The 17,852-nt window shown below is 42.4% G+C and overlaps 1 protein-coding gene across 7 annotated transcripts in view; it reads left to right on the forward strand.

The window, feature by feature from the left end:
* The first annotated feature begins 455 nt into the window (after positions 1-455).
* SERGEF (secretion regulating guanine nucleotide exchange factor) overlaps positions 456-17,852 on the forward strand; it is a 141,807-nt gene continuing 124,410 nt past the window's right edge. For all 7 annotated transcript variants that reach the window (XR_009114561.1, XR_009114563.1, XR_009114562.1 and 4 more), the window contains exons 1-8: positions 456-529; positions 1,990-2,128; positions 2,825-2,980; positions 4,592-4,686; positions 5,825-5,885; positions 7,062-7,175; positions 7,474-7,536; positions 10,783-10,941. Coding sequence is in view for 2 of the 7 variants with exons in the window: in XM_058025764.1 (XP_057881747.1) it covers positions 506-529; positions 1,990-2,128; positions 2,825-2,980; positions 4,592-4,686; positions 5,825-5,885; positions 7,062-7,175; positions 7,474-7,536; positions 10,783-10,941 (811 nt within the window). In the remaining 5 variants the exon portion in view is untranslated. The remainder of the gene's footprint in view (positions 530-1,989; positions 2,129-2,824; positions 2,981-4,591; positions 4,687-5,824; positions 5,886-7,061; positions 7,176-7,473; positions 7,537-10,782; positions 10,942-17,852) is intronic.

Raw genomic sequence — 17,852 nt, forward strand, 5'->3', positions numbered from 1 at the left:
TTTCTAGCGACTTTGGGCAGCGGGTGTTTTTTGGAGGCCAGGCAGCTCGGCTCCTAACACAGACATGGGTCTGCACAAGCCCCAGCTTCTGAATTTTGGGGTAAAACAGCAGGTTCAGGGTGGGATATGTGGTAGGCGGTTCGGGAAGGCTGTGCCTTCATAGCGCCGCGGCCAATGGGGCAAGGAACAGGGCAACATGTGGCCGGGAATTGGGATAAAATGAGGGTGCGTGCTCTGAAACCGAGAGAGGAAAATTCCACAGGTGCATTCCCCAGTGGACTCTCTTCCCTCTATTCGCATAAAGTTGCGGGACTCCTCTGTCTCCTGTTTTGGACACAAACCTCTGGCATTTGTGGATTTTCCCGGCAAACACGAACCGCTCGCTCAGGCCTGGCGTTTCCCGGCGCGGTTCGGGCACTGCCCGCCCGTGATCCCGCCCCGCGCCCGCCCCTTCCTGCCCGGCCCGCGGGCGGCGGGAAGCGCCGGCAGCCGCCGGCCCCGTCCCATGGAGCCCCGGCTGCTCGCCTGGGTGAGTGGGCCCTCGGCACGGCCCGGGGGGGCGGGAGGGTGGCGGGGCGCTGCTCGCCCTGCCGGGATGCTGCGGGGCCGCGGTGTGCCCGCTCCGCAGGGACGCAACGCCGCGGTGTCACCTGGCGGGCACAGCCGTGTGGGGCCGTGCCGGGGCTTCCCTCACGCTGCCCAGCCCCATTTGCCCCGCGGGGCCGGGGCCGGCTGGAGTGAGGCTGGCGTTGGGATGCCTGTCCTGTGGCTCCCAGCCCCTCGGCTCCTTCTGCGGCTCGCCTGGCTTTGAAGGCTTGTAAATTCATGGCCAGTTACAGGCTGAAACGGGAGATTGTGAGACATCCTTTAGAAGAATTGCTCCTGTTAAGTAGTATCACGCTCTAAAGCGCGTATCACCGGCAGTGGCTGTGAGGGAACGCTTGGTATGCCCGTGCAGCTCCGCTCCTGATATCTCCCCACCTGCCGGCTCTGGGCTGGCCGGGCAGCCTGGTGCTTCTGTGTGAACTGCTGGTGTTTCTGTAGGTACAAAATAGTTATTGTATGGTTTCTGTAGGTACAAAGTGGTTATTATTGAATAACAGCAGCCCGGTGGTTCTGTGTGAAGTGTCGGTGTTTCTGTAGGTACAAAGTGGTTATTGCTGAATGCGGCCGTTTAACATTCACCAGGTGCTGCATCTTTCGGGGGAGGATAAATTGAGAGCAGGTGGGTGCACAGGTGAGGTAGGGATAGGATTTGCTGGGGATTACCAGTTGTGAGCATTGTGGGTTTGGAGCGTTGCTGTTGCTGCAGTGTGTGGGGTGGGGAAGGTGATGGTATTCCCTTTTTTTGTGAATGAAGGTTGAATTGTTGGATATGGAGCTGAAATTGACTAAGAAATTCCCTGACTTGCTACCATGTTGACAATTGCTGCTTTCCACGGTGGGTTTTGTACCTATATATTTATACTCTCTGTAATTGGTATATTTTCATTTGGACTTCTTTCATTTAAAATGTTTAGTTAATGAGTTTAGTTAATGTTTAGTTTAGTTAGTGTTTCTGATTTACTCATTTAGGTTCCAAAAAGAGGTCTTTCTGTTCTCATTTTGGAGGTAGCCTGGCAGAAAGCAGTGGCATGAATAAGACCTTAGTTATGAGTGGGAATCATTGGTATTAAAATAAAGGTGTGGTAGTCATCCTGATAGAAAGGTTTTCCTCCTTATAAACTGTGAGTCTGCAGCTGAAGTTTTAACAGGCTGTATTCCAGTATGCTTTTTGAAATACTGGGGCTGCACAGACACCCTTAATGACAGCAAAGCTAGGACCGTCCTGGTCTGTAATCCTGAGAATCCCATGTCATATCAGGGGATTTTTAGGAGCAGGCTAACCCGTGGCATATCCCAAATATGCTTGTTTGTCCCTGGGAGCATATGTGTGCTTCTTTTGTTAACTTTTAAAAAAATGTGTTATTTTTCTGTGTGCATTTGAAGGGTGCAAACAGCTATGGACAACTTGGTCTTGGTCATAAAGAGGATGTGCTGGTTCCTCAGGCCCTGGACGATGTTTCCTGCAAGTGTCAAGACATTGCAAGCATTGCTGGAGGAGGGGGACATTCTGCAGTTATCACTGGTAAAAACACTGCTCTTGCACGGGGTGTTTGGCTTTTAATCACTTTTTTTTTTTTGGTGTGTGTTTCCCTCTTGGTTCAGTGCTGCCACCTCTCTGTGGCTGCTGTTTCTGAACAAGTACAATCCTTAGTTGTAAAACAGCTTCCGGTCCTCCCAGCTAACTCAGTATTTGGGGAAATGAGGGAATTGTTGCTCATATATTGAGTGGTTACTTCGTGGCTGTGTGAGGACTGTTTCTTCAGCTGTTTCTTTCATACAAAGATGCCAGATTTTCTGTATTGAGGATGGGGGGTGGGAAGGAGGAGTCAGAGGTTATTCAATATTAAGAAGTGGTAAGGAAAGGACCAGGACATAACATCTGGCCCTTGAAAGGTTGTGCTGTATGCCACAGCTAATTATGTAAAGAAGAAATACAGACAGATGTGAACATGATAAAAAAAGCATCTTGGTGTGAGAGGTGTCTGTCTCACCTTATGGATTGTGTCCCTTGACAGACCCAGCTCTCCACAGCTGTAGTTATTCAGAGATATTTCTGATGCATCAGAAACAACTGTTTCTCTTAAGTTTTACTTGATTGCAGTGCCTGAAGTGACACATAATCACTGTCCTTGTTTGTCACAGGATCTCACAGAAGTAGGTTTCTTTTTAGTCTGTGAAGTGGAACACAACTTGTTTGTTTTTTTTTTTTTTCTTCCAGGTGCAGGACAACTCTTTGTCTGTGGCCACAACAAAGATGGGCAGCTGGGACTGAATCACACAGAGGATGTGCTGCGTTTTACTTTGTGCACTGCCCTGTCTGGCTTTTGTGTAAAACAAGTTGCATGTGGCTGGGATTTTACAATCATATTAGTAGGTAAATCTCTCTCTTAGAGCTGAGGAAATACCTTGATGTAGAGAAACATGCTGAAAATTCCACAACACTATTGCTTGTGTGATGTGAGGGACCTGGATGAGTTTGAGAAGGGGCCCATGGGAACCTCAGGAAATTCAACAAAGCCAAGTGCTGGGGCTGCTCCTGGGGCAGGACAGCCCCTGGTACCAGCACAGGCTGGGGATGAGCAGATCCAGAGCAGCCCTGCCCAGAAGGACTTGGGGTGCTGTGGGTGAGAGCTGGGCATGCCCCAGCCATGGCACTCCCAGCCCAGAGAGCCAAAGGTGTCCTGGGCTGCACCCAGAGCCCCTGGGCAGCAGGGCAGGGAGGGGATCCTGCCCCTCTGCTCTGCTCAGAGCCCACCTGCAGCTGCATCAGCTCTGGGGCCCAGCACAGCAAGGACAGGGACCTGCTGGGATGAGCCCAGAGGAGGGCACAAAGATGATCAGAGAGATGGAGCACCTCTCCTGTGAGAAAAAGCTGAGAGAGTTGGGGCTGCTCAGCCTGGAGAAGGTTCTAACTCTGGACAAATTCTCTTAACTTTATATGGAATTTGATTTAGCAATGATTCAGGATTTAGCCATTCTCTGAAACTTGACATATTTGAAAGATGGCTTTCACTTTATAGCAAATATTACCGATGATCACATTCAAAAATTCTCTTAAGAGTAATGGATTCAGAGCTTGTTTGCAGCTCATTATCAAGTACCCAGTCATGACATCCATAATCAATCTTAGTATACCTTGACTAGTCCCATCCACATGATAAATCTCTCTGACATCACTGGAGCAGATTGAATAGTAAGGTGCTACCTACTTTGATTAAAATGGCATAACTGAGGCCATGGTGTTCTGTATTTTGCACATCAGACATAGATTTAGCCAAGGAGCTACCACCCCTCTAATTATACTGCCTTGTATTGGATGGTGCATTGTGGTCAGAAAGCAGCACAGCCCCATCATAAACTGAAGGCTGCGCCTGTCCTGGGCCATCTGTGATAGGAGTGACCTTTCAGAGCCTTAAAGGAGCCACAGGAAAGCTGCAGAGGAACTTTTTACAGGGGTTTGTAGTGATAGGACAAAGGGTGAAGGCTTTAAACTGAAAAAAGACAGGTTTTGATTAGTTATTAGGCAGAATCTCTTTCCTGGGAGGGTGGTGAGGCACTGGCACAGGCTGCCTGAGAAGCTGTGGAAGAGTGAATGTCCCATCCCTGGCAGTGTTCAACGCCAGGTTGGATGGGGGTCTGAGCAACCTGGGATAGTAGAAGATGTTCCTGCCCATGGTAGGGGGTTGGAGCTGGATGATCTTTAGGTCCCTCCCAACCCAAACTGTTCTGTGACTCTGCGTGCTGGCACTCACAGGTTTTAAGCTTTGCAAGCTAAATCACCCACTGTTCCTTGTGTCCCAGTGAACTTGAGACCTTTTCTGGACATGGTGTGTAAGACCAGAAGCCTTTGGCCTCAGGGGCTTTGTAAGGGGACGTGTTAAGTCATTTCTTGAGCTACTTGGCTGTGTTATTGTGCTTGTTATAATGTTACAGTGCTATTGCTCCTGGCTTTATTGATTCTCCTCTAACACTTAATTTTTTGCAGGATCTGGCCTTGTGCTGTCCTGTGGGTCAAATTCTTTTGGACAGCTGGGACTTCCTCAAATTTCAGGCCCGTGCTTGATTCCACAAAAGATTGAGGTAAAGATTTAGAAGGTGGTGTGCTTTATATTGCTTCCAGCAGCTTACAGAGGTCATCTGACCTCAATGGGCTTTAAGCCAGACTCTTCAACTAATTTTTTATAGTGCCTATCTGCTACAGATAAGCTTACAAAGTAAAGGTCCAAGGTGAATTGAAGTGCTGAGGCTGCTTTTCTTGCTGTATGAAAAGGTTTCCCACTTCTAACAGAATGTTGATTCTTTCACTTCTCAGACAAGAAATTATTTAGCATCATGGCTCATGTCAGATATTCCTGTGTTGCTTTTTAATGTAGGAGAAAGAGGATGGCTGATGTCTTAGGTGACTTCTAGTGAGTAGGAGTTAGTTCACTTGATGTTCCTGTGCCCTTGATGTTTCCTGAGAGCATCCATTGCAGAATGGTGCCTTAAAACTGGATGGTATTGACAGGGATGATGTGAATCTCTCATCCCTCGCCATACAAACTATTCATGCTGAGTATTTGCTCTTTTGATTGGTATCCCTTAAATTCTTGGGCTTGATGCCACCTGTTTTAAATACACCTGCTGCTCTTCCACCAAGGATAGATATCCAAAGGGTTTGCAAAATCTTGTAAGAGCAAGACAGGATGGGATGGGAGGTAACAGAAGAGGGAGACTTCTATGTGATTCCTGAGATCTGTTACAGTGGAGGGAAACTTTCAGGTTTTTCTCCAGTTGAAAACAAAAGTTCCATAAGTAAGTTGTCAAGACTGAACAGGTTAATGCACCATAGCACTGCCTATCACCAGTATTTATGTGGAGGTTTTGGTGTAATTCTTGAGGAACACTGAGTTAAAATGAAGAAATAAGCATTTTTATATCGCCAATGTTTCTTCTTTCATGTGAATATTTTGACTGTGTTTTTTAATTTATTGCCACAATGCTGTGCATCCAGTTGCTTTGCAGATTTATTTTTTTATCTCTTGAAAATGTTCCCACTAACTTTTACTGGTCAAAGTGTACTTACTTTTCGATATAAAATGTTGATATGTATTGGGACATGCAGGCTGGAATTGAGAGCACTATTTTCTTAGTGTTCCATTTCTGTTTGGCCTATTTTGTTTTTAGAGGCATTAAATACAAAAAGCAACTAAATTATAATTTTCTTTCATTTGCCTAGTCTCTCAAAGAGAAGGCGGTGAGTGTTGCTGCAGGACTGAGACATGCCCTTGCTGCTACAGGTGAGTATGTCATAATTTTAATCTTTTAAAATAATCTGAAAATTTATCTGAAAAGATACATAATCTTTGCATTAACAAATGAAATGGGATTTTAGAGGCTTGGAGGAGGAGAGGGAGGAAAAGAGAATGGAATTTAATAAATTATTTTAAATAAAAGAGGATGAAAACGAATCTATTTATTTTAACTATCACAGGGAAAAATAGACCTCAAAGTCATGGACTGTAAGATTTTGGGACAAATTAATGTGAATAATAAACATTCTAGAAGCATCTTCCTGGAAAATCATGGGGAAAAACTTTTACCAAGAGTTCAGAGTGATGGTTTATTAACAAGTTAATTTTCTGATGGATGGAAAAGATACTGATTTCTTTTTGCTTATTCTGAAACAATACATAAAAGGAGGTTTTTCAGGAAAGAGGATTCTGCTCAATCAAAGTATCTTAGGATTTGAACTCATTATAGTATGAAAAGTAACTTCAGTTTGTATAAGATGCTTCAAAATGGAACTGCACGTGAATTGTGGCTTTTTAAATGATGTGATTGAAATTGACACCTGAAAAATCACAGGAATGAAACTAAATATTTCTCCTGCTGTTATTAGATACTCTTAGTTTGTTCATGGTGTAACAGTAGAAATCAAACTCCCTTTTAGCATGGTTGTGTTGAAACTGAGGAAAAACAAACTGTACCTGCTCTTGTATTTGGTTTAGCTTTTGGGGAACTTCAGTATGGATTCCAGGTAGTGAAGGTGCACAGGAAATGCTTGGAAGAACAGTGGGATCTTTGGTGCTTGTATAATATGGGAATTGAGATTCCCTGTGCTGCACAAACAAATTGGTATCAAGAGGGGGAAAGGGAAGAAAAAGTACAAGAACTTTGTGTCCATTCCTGAGGTATTGCAAACACAGGATTTCTCTTACTGAGTCTCCAGTAGCTTCCCACCTTTTCAGTTTTCTTACCTGTATACTGAGACTACAGCTGTTTGTTGCTTGATGGCTTCACCAGGGTTATCTGGATGTTTTTTGGCATAAAGGTCTTCTGAAGTGTCATTTGAATTGGTGAAAATGACTTGAATGAAATAATTTTGAACTTTCACATGTTCATTATTGTGTGAGATGATTTTTGTTGGTGGCTGATGGGTTTTAATCTCTTTTATTTGTGTTTATTCTGAAAAGACAGTGGTTTGGTGCTGCAGTGGGGGACTGGGATGGCATCTCAGGCAAGGCGTGCAAGCCAAGGAAAAGCCCTCCCTGTGTTCCTGACAGCCAAGGAGCCCTGTGAAGTGGCAGGTAACAACCCAGGAATCTGCTTCCTTTGTGTGGGTGGATAGAGCAGAAATTTAATTTGGAGTGGTACGTATCTTCCTTTCTACAAAGCCACGTGGTCCTGTAAACGTGGAGTACCTGAGGGATAGAATGGTTACAGAAAATTGTGATCTGTGGGGAACATGAGAGTCCTGCCATGTGTGTGGCCCAAAGGCAGAGCCTTTTGTTACCGAAGTCATCTCCATCCTGTTACACTTGTATGCATGTTTGTGTGTGAATTGATGCCTACTGTAGGAATTTTATGCTACTGTGTTTTTTCCAGGCCTGGCAGATGTAAAGGTGAAGGCAGTTGCTGCAGGCTCCTGTCATTCCGTGTCCCTCACAGGTAGGCCTCAGGTGCACAGGTGAAAGCCCTCATCTCACCCTTCTAAGGTTTCTCTGCTTTTGAAATGTTGTCAGTTTTGGTAAAACTGCTGAAAATTGATCTGGCCTGGTTAGTGCTGGTAATTGTTCTGTAATAGTTTTGCATTCTGAGAACTTTCCTTTTGTTTTAAGAGCGGGTGTGTTTTGGGTTTTTGTGTTTTGGGTTCTCTGAGTTTTGTGGGTTTTTCTTGGGGTCAGTCTTTAGCTCTTAGGCCATTCAGGGTCTGGGCTCTTAATGGCTGGACACTCTGAAAGGATTTGTAATTCTCTGGAGCTGCAGCAGGATGCCCTCCTGGGTATGGTTACTGCTGGAGCCAGTGCAGCCTTTGCCCAGGGAGAAGAGCTGTGCTGGGTGGCTGTGCCAGGAAAGGCGGCAGCAGGGTAGCCCCAGCAGTGTGAGCTGATGCCTGTGCATGGGGCAGTGCAGGGCTGTGAGCAGGCCTGGGGCTCTCTGTGGTGTCTTGGGCTCCACTGTGACAGTGTGCACATCTCTGGTGTAAGAGCACAAAGCTTATTTGAAGAGTAGGAAGCTGCTTTAATTGCTTAGGCACTTCCATAATGTCTGCCATTTGTTCTTTGATCCTTGGGCTGTGCTCCCATGCTGGAGTACTGAGTATCCAGTAATGAAAGTCTAATAAAGATTTCTTTTTATTTTGACAGATTGGGAGAAGGGGAAACAGAATAGCTTTCATGCTGTAATCTTACAGTTTTGAAGTGTGTAAAATATATTGAACCTTATGAAGACAAGTCTTTGCCAAACTTCACAGGAACAAGTTCTTAGCAAATCTGCAGCCATCTGGTACCTCTGTCATGATTAAAGGAGCACTGGAGTATTTGCTTCTGCAGATCTATAGAGATTTAGTTGTATGGGGAGATGTTCCAAGGTGTAAATTGTATTGAATTCAGAGATGCAAAGTGTATGCAAGATTAGTGAAGACAGACTGTAAGAACAAATAAAATCTACTTTAGATAATTGGCAGTCTCTATTTAGACAGTGAGCAGATTATTCTTTCATGCTTTTGCTTTTTATTCAAGAGAGTGGTCTATTTGGCAGCAGTGGGACCAAGACTGAAAAAATAATGCCAAATACTTTTATAATGTGATACTGTTGCTGCCCTGCAGGATAGTTATTATTTAAATATTTTGTATTTTAAATATGTTTGATATAATAAAAATACTGCTGCAGGGTGTTTTATATAAATGGGCCCTTTTTTCTAGGAATGCCTTGCACTGTGGTGCAGTTTTCTTTGCTTCTGTTCCATCAGTCACCTGCTGGTGGGACATCAAATGCCTGCAGCCAGGCAGGTTTGGGACACAACTGTTGTTGTGGGTTCTCACAGACATGGATGAGGGCTCCTTGGAAAAAAGGATGGTAGAGTCTGTTGGTATCCAAACTGGCCTGAACCCTCCAGGGGTGAGAATATGGTGCTAAGTCTAAGTCTAGTGTCTCAGTTTTTGCTCAGACCTGCTCAAGATATAAGGGTTGAGCGTGTGACTTTTCCCAGGATAAAGCAAATACACCTCCTGTGAAAGGAGGTGACAGAGGCAATGCATGTTAATGTGGAATATGAATGGCCACAGTGTTTTTCTTTGTGTTTCTGTCACTCTTTTCTTTTCCTCTCCAGGTGTGTGTACTTCATGCTGGGAAGGAGTTTACCAATTTTAGTGGAGAGTTCTAATATTTGAATGAAACAATTGCTTGACTTGTTTTTCCTTTTTATTTCAGTTGTGTTGTTTTAAAGAGGAACATGAGGAGTCCTGCAGATGACTGTCAGTACTGGCTTCTCCTCCCACTCCTTGCCAATTTTTCACCAGCAGTAGTATAGTAGTAAAGTGGAATTCTCCTGGCCTACTCTATTGCTGTTATTAAATATACTGTAGCCTAAGTTTTACTTTTTTTTTTTTTTTTTTTTTTTCTTCTTTTCCCTCTGAAAAATTTACTTCTGTCATGGTGCTTGTAACTCAGTGCTGGCCTGAGACATCCTGATGCCTTGAATGTTGTGGAGGTGTGCTCCAAACAATTCCATGTTGGAACTTACATGGCTTCCAGTCTTTCTGGGCCCATAATAATGTGCAAGATCAGGTGTGCAAAATATATTTCTTACACTTTCAGCTTGTGCAGCTGGCAAAGGCTTCAGGGAGGCCTGACAGTTCATGTTGTCAAGTGGTTTTTGTGGGTTTTTTTTCTACTGTGGAGGCCTAGGAGCTGGGAGGAATGGTTTTGTCCTGAAAAGATGGAACTAATGATATGTCATGTCTGCAGAAGGACTCCTCTGGGCAGTCTCTGTGTCAGTGTCCATTGGTTGTTAGGCTGTGAGCAACTCCAGCTTGCGTTGATGTAAAGGACTGTGGGTATTTCTGTGAAAAGATTTATTCCTGTTTGGAATCCTGGAGTGTGCATTTGAACAAATACTTGTTTTAGAAAAGAGATGTGGAAGGCAAGTGACCACTTACAGAAGTCTCTCAGGTGTTGTCTGGTGTGATTTTGAGGCACAATAATATTTTAATTTTGCCTTGTGATGGGTGGTGCCTGGTTCAGTTGTGTGTTCAGAGCTGCATGTCCAATTCCTTTAGGAAGTGACTGTTCAAGGTGAGCCATGGAGCACTGGACTGTCCTTGCTTTGGGGGATTTACTGAATTTGCTGAAGCTGAAGGAGGCAGAATTGGTATGAGCAGAGCTATGAGTCTGGCTCTTGTAGAGAGGCTGGGAGACTGTAAAGCAGAGCAAGAGCAGCCAGCCAGGCTTTGAATTATTTGCTGCAGTCCAGAAGGTTATTTACTGGATGTAATCAAAGCTTTGGAGTGGAAATAATAGCTGGTCTGTAAGGACAGGCTGGACAGAGAGAGACTGCTCACTGAATGTCTTGAAGATGCTTTGATTTTCTTTTACTCAGAGAAGTTGACTACTGTGGTTAGTTTTTTAATAAAAATTAGTCTTTGTTATAAACATCTAGGCTGTTTGACCTAAAAGGGCTCTCACTGCTTCAGGGAGTCTGTGTAGCCCTCAGAAAATAGGCTGTGCTGTTAAGGCCCTTGCAAATATTTCTCATAACCCAGTTACAATGGTAAAGAGTGGTAGGAAAATGCTTACAGTGAGAACATAAATTGAATTAAATGATCTTTCCTCAGCATCATTGAACTGAGACTGTATCTGATGGTATTAAATCTGTATCCCTTTAAACAGATTTTGCTTCTCTGTCTGTTGCAGATGAAGGACATCTGTATGTCTGGGGCAGCAACAAACACGGGCAGCTGGTGAGCAGGGACATCTTTCTTGCTGAGCCTAAGAAGATTGACACTCAGTGCTTCTCACACGAAAGGATTGGAGCAGTCTGGAGTGGCTGGACCCACCTGGTGGCACAGTCAGGTAGGATATTTAAAAAGCAGTAACATATGGCACCCAAACAGCAGATTGTAAGCTGTCTTTGTTTCAGGCAAGCAGTGTTCTTTCTCACTGGTAGTGGCTGGACACACAGTGTAGCAGTGTCACCCGAGTTCAGTTGTCTTTTGAAAAATGATGAGGGCAGAAATCCTTTGGCTGCTCTTTTAGTAGGGCATTAAGGGCAAAGAGAAGAATATATTCATAAGAAAATCAGTAAATTAAAATAAGCTGGCAGAAAATATTTGGAAAAGACAGGTTAAAAGAGGCCCCATTACACTTGAAGAGCATTCCCTGAAGATGGAAACGAGGGCAGATTTCATGTTGAAGCTGCACTTTCCTGGAAGTATTTGTGATGAGGACAGTGTGAAAGCTGCCACATATGCAGGGCTGTGGGGTTAGATTCTTACCTAGGAGGAGAGGAGGGTTATGTAATAGTGACATTCATGTGTAAAGGGATGGTTGAGCTGATGAAGCTCATCCAACTGTGAAGCACAAAGGCAGGAGGGAAAGGTAGATGAGATGGAAAGGCAGGACAAGCATCTGAAGCTATTTTGTGTTTGTGTTCTTTGCTTCTCCTGTTGCACAGTGTGTGGTGCCATAGCTAAGGCGAACAAGAGCGTGGAAGTCTTCCACAGAGGAAAAGGAACAGCCAGAGCTGTGATGTGTGACTGGAAAAACAAATTGGTTGTTTTCTGTTTCATAGTTTCATTGTTTGATATCAAAGTATGTGAGAGAAGCATGTAAAAATCTACATCAGCTGTTCTTTTAGCTATTTATAAGAAATGTCTGAACTCTGATTTTTAGAGGGTGTTATACTGAAAATTTGAAAGCTGCAATCAGTACTATGAGCTGCTTGGAAACTTTTCAGGTGGAGTGAAAGAATTTATCTCAAAATCTGTAGTTCTTGAATTAAGTGCTTGATGTCATTCTCATTGCAACAGAAATGGTAGAAAGAAGACATTTGTCAGGATAACCCGATTTTTAAAGAGTGAGTCTTGACAACTTGATTTGCTTTTCTTCACTATTTCTTAATAGAGCATGCCCACTAAATAAAATTTCCCCAGAGTTTCAGTAACTTCAATGTTTCAGTTACTTGATATTTATCTGTGGGTATTACAGACATGGAATATATTCAGCAAGTGTTTTTATACAACAAGAAGAAGTGTGTCAAGGGACTAGCAGGGCTGTTTTGCTGGTGAATGTTTAAAAAGCATTTATATAAAAATAGGCTGACTTTCTACATCTGCATTAAAAAACTGGCCAAGTGATGCAGTGGCACAAGTTATTGCTGAAACTGTATTTTATGTATTTAGAATTTTAAATCTCTTTGAAGAGCAATGGACCTGAACCTAAATCATTTGGAATAAAATTTTGAATGGGCTTTGGCAGCCTCCAGACACCAATCGGGATCCCATGGGAATTTCAAGGGTTGTTCAGCTACTAGATATAGTGTGAGCTAGAGCACTTAGCTCTTTCTGGAAAATCATTTGCTGCATTAAACTTGCAGCTGAATAACGGAGAAATGCAGCTCACTTGAGAGCTGTCCCCTGCATGCAGTTGTTCCCACCAGTATTTTTACCTCCTTCTAGCAAAGGAGGAAATGTTGCTTCAGTTTCCTGGTGCTGCAGTCATAAACCAATGATCCCCAAACATTATGTACCAGTAAAGTATTTTTTGAGCATGCAGCCTCCAATATATTTACACTTATTTATTTATAAATTACATAATGCTGTAATATGCAAACTATAACATATGTACAATAGAAATTTTACAAAGGACGAGATAAACACTACTTAAAGTATTATTTTATTGACTTAAATAATGAAAACCGTTAATAATTTATTAATAAGTTAAAATATTTATATGTCATTTTCATCCTGCCCTCCAGTGGATTGTCTTGTAAATACCTAGGCTGCATGCGCTTCACTTTAGAGATACTGATACAAACATTTCCTGCTTGCTTTACTCTGGGGGAGTTCCCCAGTTAGTGGAAAGGAGGCAAAATAGAGTGATTTTTGGACACAGGAAAATGGAAAGAAAGGGATATTGTAGTATGATGCTTGTCTGCTCATTGTGGAAAGACTCATACTTCGGAAAGACATTGCAGTGTACAAGGATTTTGCTGCATGAAAGAATGAGTAAGATTTTTCTAGTTAATAATCCCACCACAATGCAAATTTTGGTAGTTTAAAGTTTGTTACTGTATCTGAATTGTCATCTAATGTTTGCCACAGAAGGTAGTTGAATTTTCAGAGGCTCTTACAAATACTCAGAGTTCTGTTTGAATTTTTTTTTTCCCAGAACATTAATCCTGGTCAGAGCAGTAATAATGAAAAACTTGTTATTGCAGCTGTCTTGGCAGTAACTAACAACTCTTCTCATTGGAAAGACACAGGAAGGAACTGGGTGGATAAACACTGGACACACAATTCATAAATTCACAAATTCTGCCATTTCAAAATGACATTTTAATCTTTATCTGCCAGGTGAGCAGTCCTTGGCTGCAGAACTAATGGAAGAGTGAAAAGTAAATGAGAGTGATGTTAAAAGCAACCATCTGGGGGAATAGTTGCCAGTTCATGGCTGCAGTGGTTTGACAATTTTAAAGTGAGTCCAAGCAAGTTATCAAGTTTGTTATCAGAAAAAAGGAACACAGCATAAATATTTTTGTCTTCTGTCTTTCCCTCTTATGTAAGCTGGCCTGTTTTAAGACTTGCTTTGTTTTTCCTTCATGCTGCTGGCAAAATTTTGTACTGTAACATAAAGCAAAATGCAGAACTCATTTTAATTTCTTCCCCATTCTCTCTTTACAAGGGATTTTAATTGCACCTGAAATCACTTTAATACCTGCATCTCTTTCATATACTATGTTCTACCTCATTCAGCAGAGGTTTCCTGTAATTTCTTTTTAGAGTTTGATCAACTCTTTTTTCATTTGCTGTTGTTTATGCCATAAAGCAGTTTGGATTCAAGACATTAATTCCTGAGAAATTAATTCCTTGACTTAAAGGTGTTAAGGAGTATTTTCACAAGATGTTGTGATTGATCCTCATCAGCTTCAATTCCTTATTCTTTTTATTGTAGAGGTATCTTTTGGGGCTATTTCCATTGCATGCACTCCTACTGTAAAATAACTCACAGAACCCTTCAAGACAGATGAGTGCTTTCTTTTCCTGCCTTGATTACTGTTTTCTACAGAGGAGGGAAGCACAGTTAGACTTCATGGCACCACCAGCACTCTTTCAAAGTAAGTTATATTATTCTGATAGTAGAGGTGGTCCTGGTTGATGATGGTTGGTCCAAAAATATAAAAGTTGAGAATCCCTGACTGCTCTTTGATCAGGTCTCTGATGATGATGATGAACTTGCTGGTGCCTTTGGTTTATTTTCTATTTTCTGTGTGAATGCTTGGCTCAAGTGACTCTCAGGAATGCTTTTCATTGATGGCAGGGCAGTGCTGTTGCTGCTCCATGTGAAAGACAGAGCCAGGTGCATTCTTGTGGCCTTGGACTCCAAGTACCAGTGCTGTTCTCTGTACAAGGCTGGCTTCCTGTCCAGCACTCTGCTTAATGGCACAAGGAGCACCACTGCAGTGTAGGTGATACTGGTTTGGAATAATGAGCAGCTGTCTTGCATTGCTCTCCTTAACAATGTCAGCTTTAATTTGTGGTCCCTCTCGAGTTAATGCAAATACTTTGAGGGTAACTGCTGAAGGAGAGGTTATTGCTTAGGTCATTTAAAAGAGAGCTAAACTGTGGCCTGTAATGTGGAAGATGTAAATTAGTCTACTTTGGGGAACGATAGAACCAGTCTGACTTGAAGGCAAACCTAAATATAGCAAAAGAGGTATTTTAAAGACTTTGAGGTGAATCATCAACTTCCATTCAAAACAAGATATTTTATTTTTAACTGGGAAGCCTAATAAATAACCTTCCTTAATCTGGCCTGCTTTATTATCTATATATTCTCCTGAATACATTCCCTAATCTATTTGTCACATAGTGTCACATGAAGTTATGCTTTGTTTGAGCTCAGATAAAGAATTCCAAGCTCTTTCACTCAGAAAGTTACACTATTTAAACTGCATTTTTGAAATTTCTGCTGCCTGTGCAAAACTGCCTACAGCTAAAAAATCTTGGAAGAACAAAATGCTGTGACAGTCTGTATAATATTCTAAATCCTCATTCCAAATGTGCCTCTGAATTTGTGCATCTTTGAATGTCCCTTGATGTCCTGTCATTTAGGCCACACAAAACCACTCTGAAGGGGTCTGACATGTTAGTGACCTACACAGTAAAATAGAAACCATCTCCTGCTTTTTTCTGAAGCAAATGACAGCACGTCCCTCCGAGCACCGAGAGCAGAGGGAGAGGACATTTCTAATGATCTTGTTTAAGTCATTAACCTTTAGCATTTGAGTCTTTCACAGAGGCTGTAGCTGCACCTCCAGGTGCCTTTTCTGATGGCAGTCACAAGGTAAAGCTGCTGGGCTTTGCTGGCAAGTTGAGCTGCAGGGAGGTGCAGGGGAAGGACGTGTCTGGCACCCGAGCAGCACAGCCTCAGCCCACTAGAGGTCCTTTCCAGTTTGCTCTTGAATCCAGGCTCTGCAGCCTTCCTCTGGAAAGCAAACTTTCTCTGCCTTGAGATTTTCAACAGCTCCCTAGGACAGCAAATACTTCTTTGTGTGTATATATATCTCATATATATATTTTAGTTTTTAATGCTTGTCTCTCTTTAGACACAGCAGCCAGGAGTGTGAAATTGGAGCCCTACATGAGGGAGCTGTATTTCATTGGAAGGATGCTGGGTTTTGGGAATACAGGTGATAAATACTAAAAAATAGCTTCATCAAAACCTCCTGATTGATAGGTACTCCTGAGCTTCTTTGAAGCATAACTGGAGTTCAAGAAATTAGTGTTCAAAGAAGAAAAGCCTTTGTCCATCTGCTTGGGGGTCAATTTTGAAGCTTCAGGGCCTATCTTGAAGTTCCTGCATTTCATTATAAAGTGTAGACCATGGAAAGAGGAGAGAAAGAAATGCACAAACTTGGGGACCAAAATTCAGACATGAACGCTGGGAACTGTGGGAAATTTAGTGTGCAATAACAGGATGAAAGATTCTAGATGCATGTGGAAATTTCCTTGTTTTCTGTGTTGTCTTCAGAGCTGTCTTCTCGTTCTGTCACACATTCATCTCATTGGTGTTCAATTCCACAGTGATTATTTTCAAATTTTGTTCTAGGTAGCTGTAAATACCTAGAAGATTTTGGCATTTTTCTTTGGCTTCATGGGCTGGCATCATTACTTGGCTTTATTTTTAAACTTAAAAAGTTAACAGTGTGTGTGTCTGTGTGTTTGCTTTGTGATTCTACACTCCTATTCTTGCTTTCTCTGCTGGGAGTTACTTCTACATGGTTTTGATAAAGTCTTGAAGAAATTAATTCAGTGGTTTGGTCACTGACGAGGAAGTTGGGTTAAATGGGAGCTGAAGGTATGTTCTGAAAGGTTATTATCAAGTGTTGAGAGTTGATTATATGCAAAGATTTTTCACAGAATCTTCCTAGCATCATCTTTGAGTAATTGAGTTGTTTCTTCAGTCACTAGCCCTCTTTTACCTCTCCTTGTTATTAGGAACTTCCAGTTGTATGGTAAATAGCTGTGCATGCCATCTTATTTCAGTGTGAAAAGAGAGGTTGTCAGGAAGATGCTAAACTGTCACTAAGTGTGATTGAAGGTACTCATTGTAAAATGGAAACATCAGTGATAGGCATTAAGGACACAGAAACTTACCTCAGTATTTGAAATTCCCTTTGTGAGCTGTGACATTGCATTGGCACATGGAGATTCAGATGGCCTGGGAAGAGAAGGATTTAAATGGATTTTGTTAAATTTAGCTTATGAGTAGAAATGAGCTCAACAGAAGGAAAACAACTATCAAAATTTTCCAATCTGTTCTGCTCCTCTTACGAGTGGAGCAGCCCACAGAGTGCCCTTCCCAGAGCAGAAGGGGAAGACAAGGTAGGTAAGGCTGGTTTCTCTTGCATCTTTTGCTGGATCTGCCTTGGGTCTTCTGGCTATGGCTTCCTCTCATGGAAAGGCCTTTCCTTCCTTGGAACAGGCTGCCCAGGGAAGTGGTGGAGTCAGCATCCCTGGAAGTATTAAAAAACCTGTGGATATGGCACATGAGGACATGTTTCAGTGGACATGGCTTTGGTCCTGGTTGACAGTTGGACCTGATGATCTTAGAGTTCTTTTCCAGCTTTAATGATTCTATGGTTCTGTGTTTCACACTTGCTTAGTCCTGTCCAGATGTGTTTTACTAAGCACTCCATGATTACAGGAGTTTGGAAAATGACTCAGTCATCATTCAGCATTATGTTACGGGGCTTTAGGCCACATGTATGGAAAGAGGGAATATTACATGGAATTTCTCCCTCCCCCTTTTTGTGTGTGTGTGTGTCATATCTTCTCTTTTACTAGTGGGAACAGTGATTGTTGTGGACTTAAATAATGTAACTGTCCCAATTTGACAGAATTTTCATCTTTAAAAAGCATTCAGAAAAAAATTACAGCTTTAAAATGTGGATTTGGTATAGATTTTGCTCAAGTCATTAGTGGGTGAGATAAGGAATTAATTACTTTTCCTTTTTTTTTCCCTTTGGTTTCTGTGGTTGGACTGCTGCAGTTTATGGCTAGCCATCTATTTAGCAAATGTAATAAACAAGGTCAGATACATTAATAAGTATGTGCTTGTGTGCAGGAAATCTGTAAATGTGGTGTTTGTTCTGTTTTCAGTATCCTCCAGCACCAGAGCAGCTGTGCAAGAGGAGCTGTAGTTTTGTGGGCTGAGAAGGGCACCTTGTTGGCTCTGAGCTATTCCTTGGGGGTTTTTCTTAC

Source organism: Melospiza georgiana, chromosome 6, assembly GCF_028018845.1.
Source record: "Melospiza georgiana isolate bMelGeo1 chromosome 6, bMelGeo1.pri, whole genome shotgun sequence".
NCBI lineage: Eukaryota > Metazoa > Chordata > Aves > Passeriformes > Passerellidae > Melospiza > Melospiza georgiana.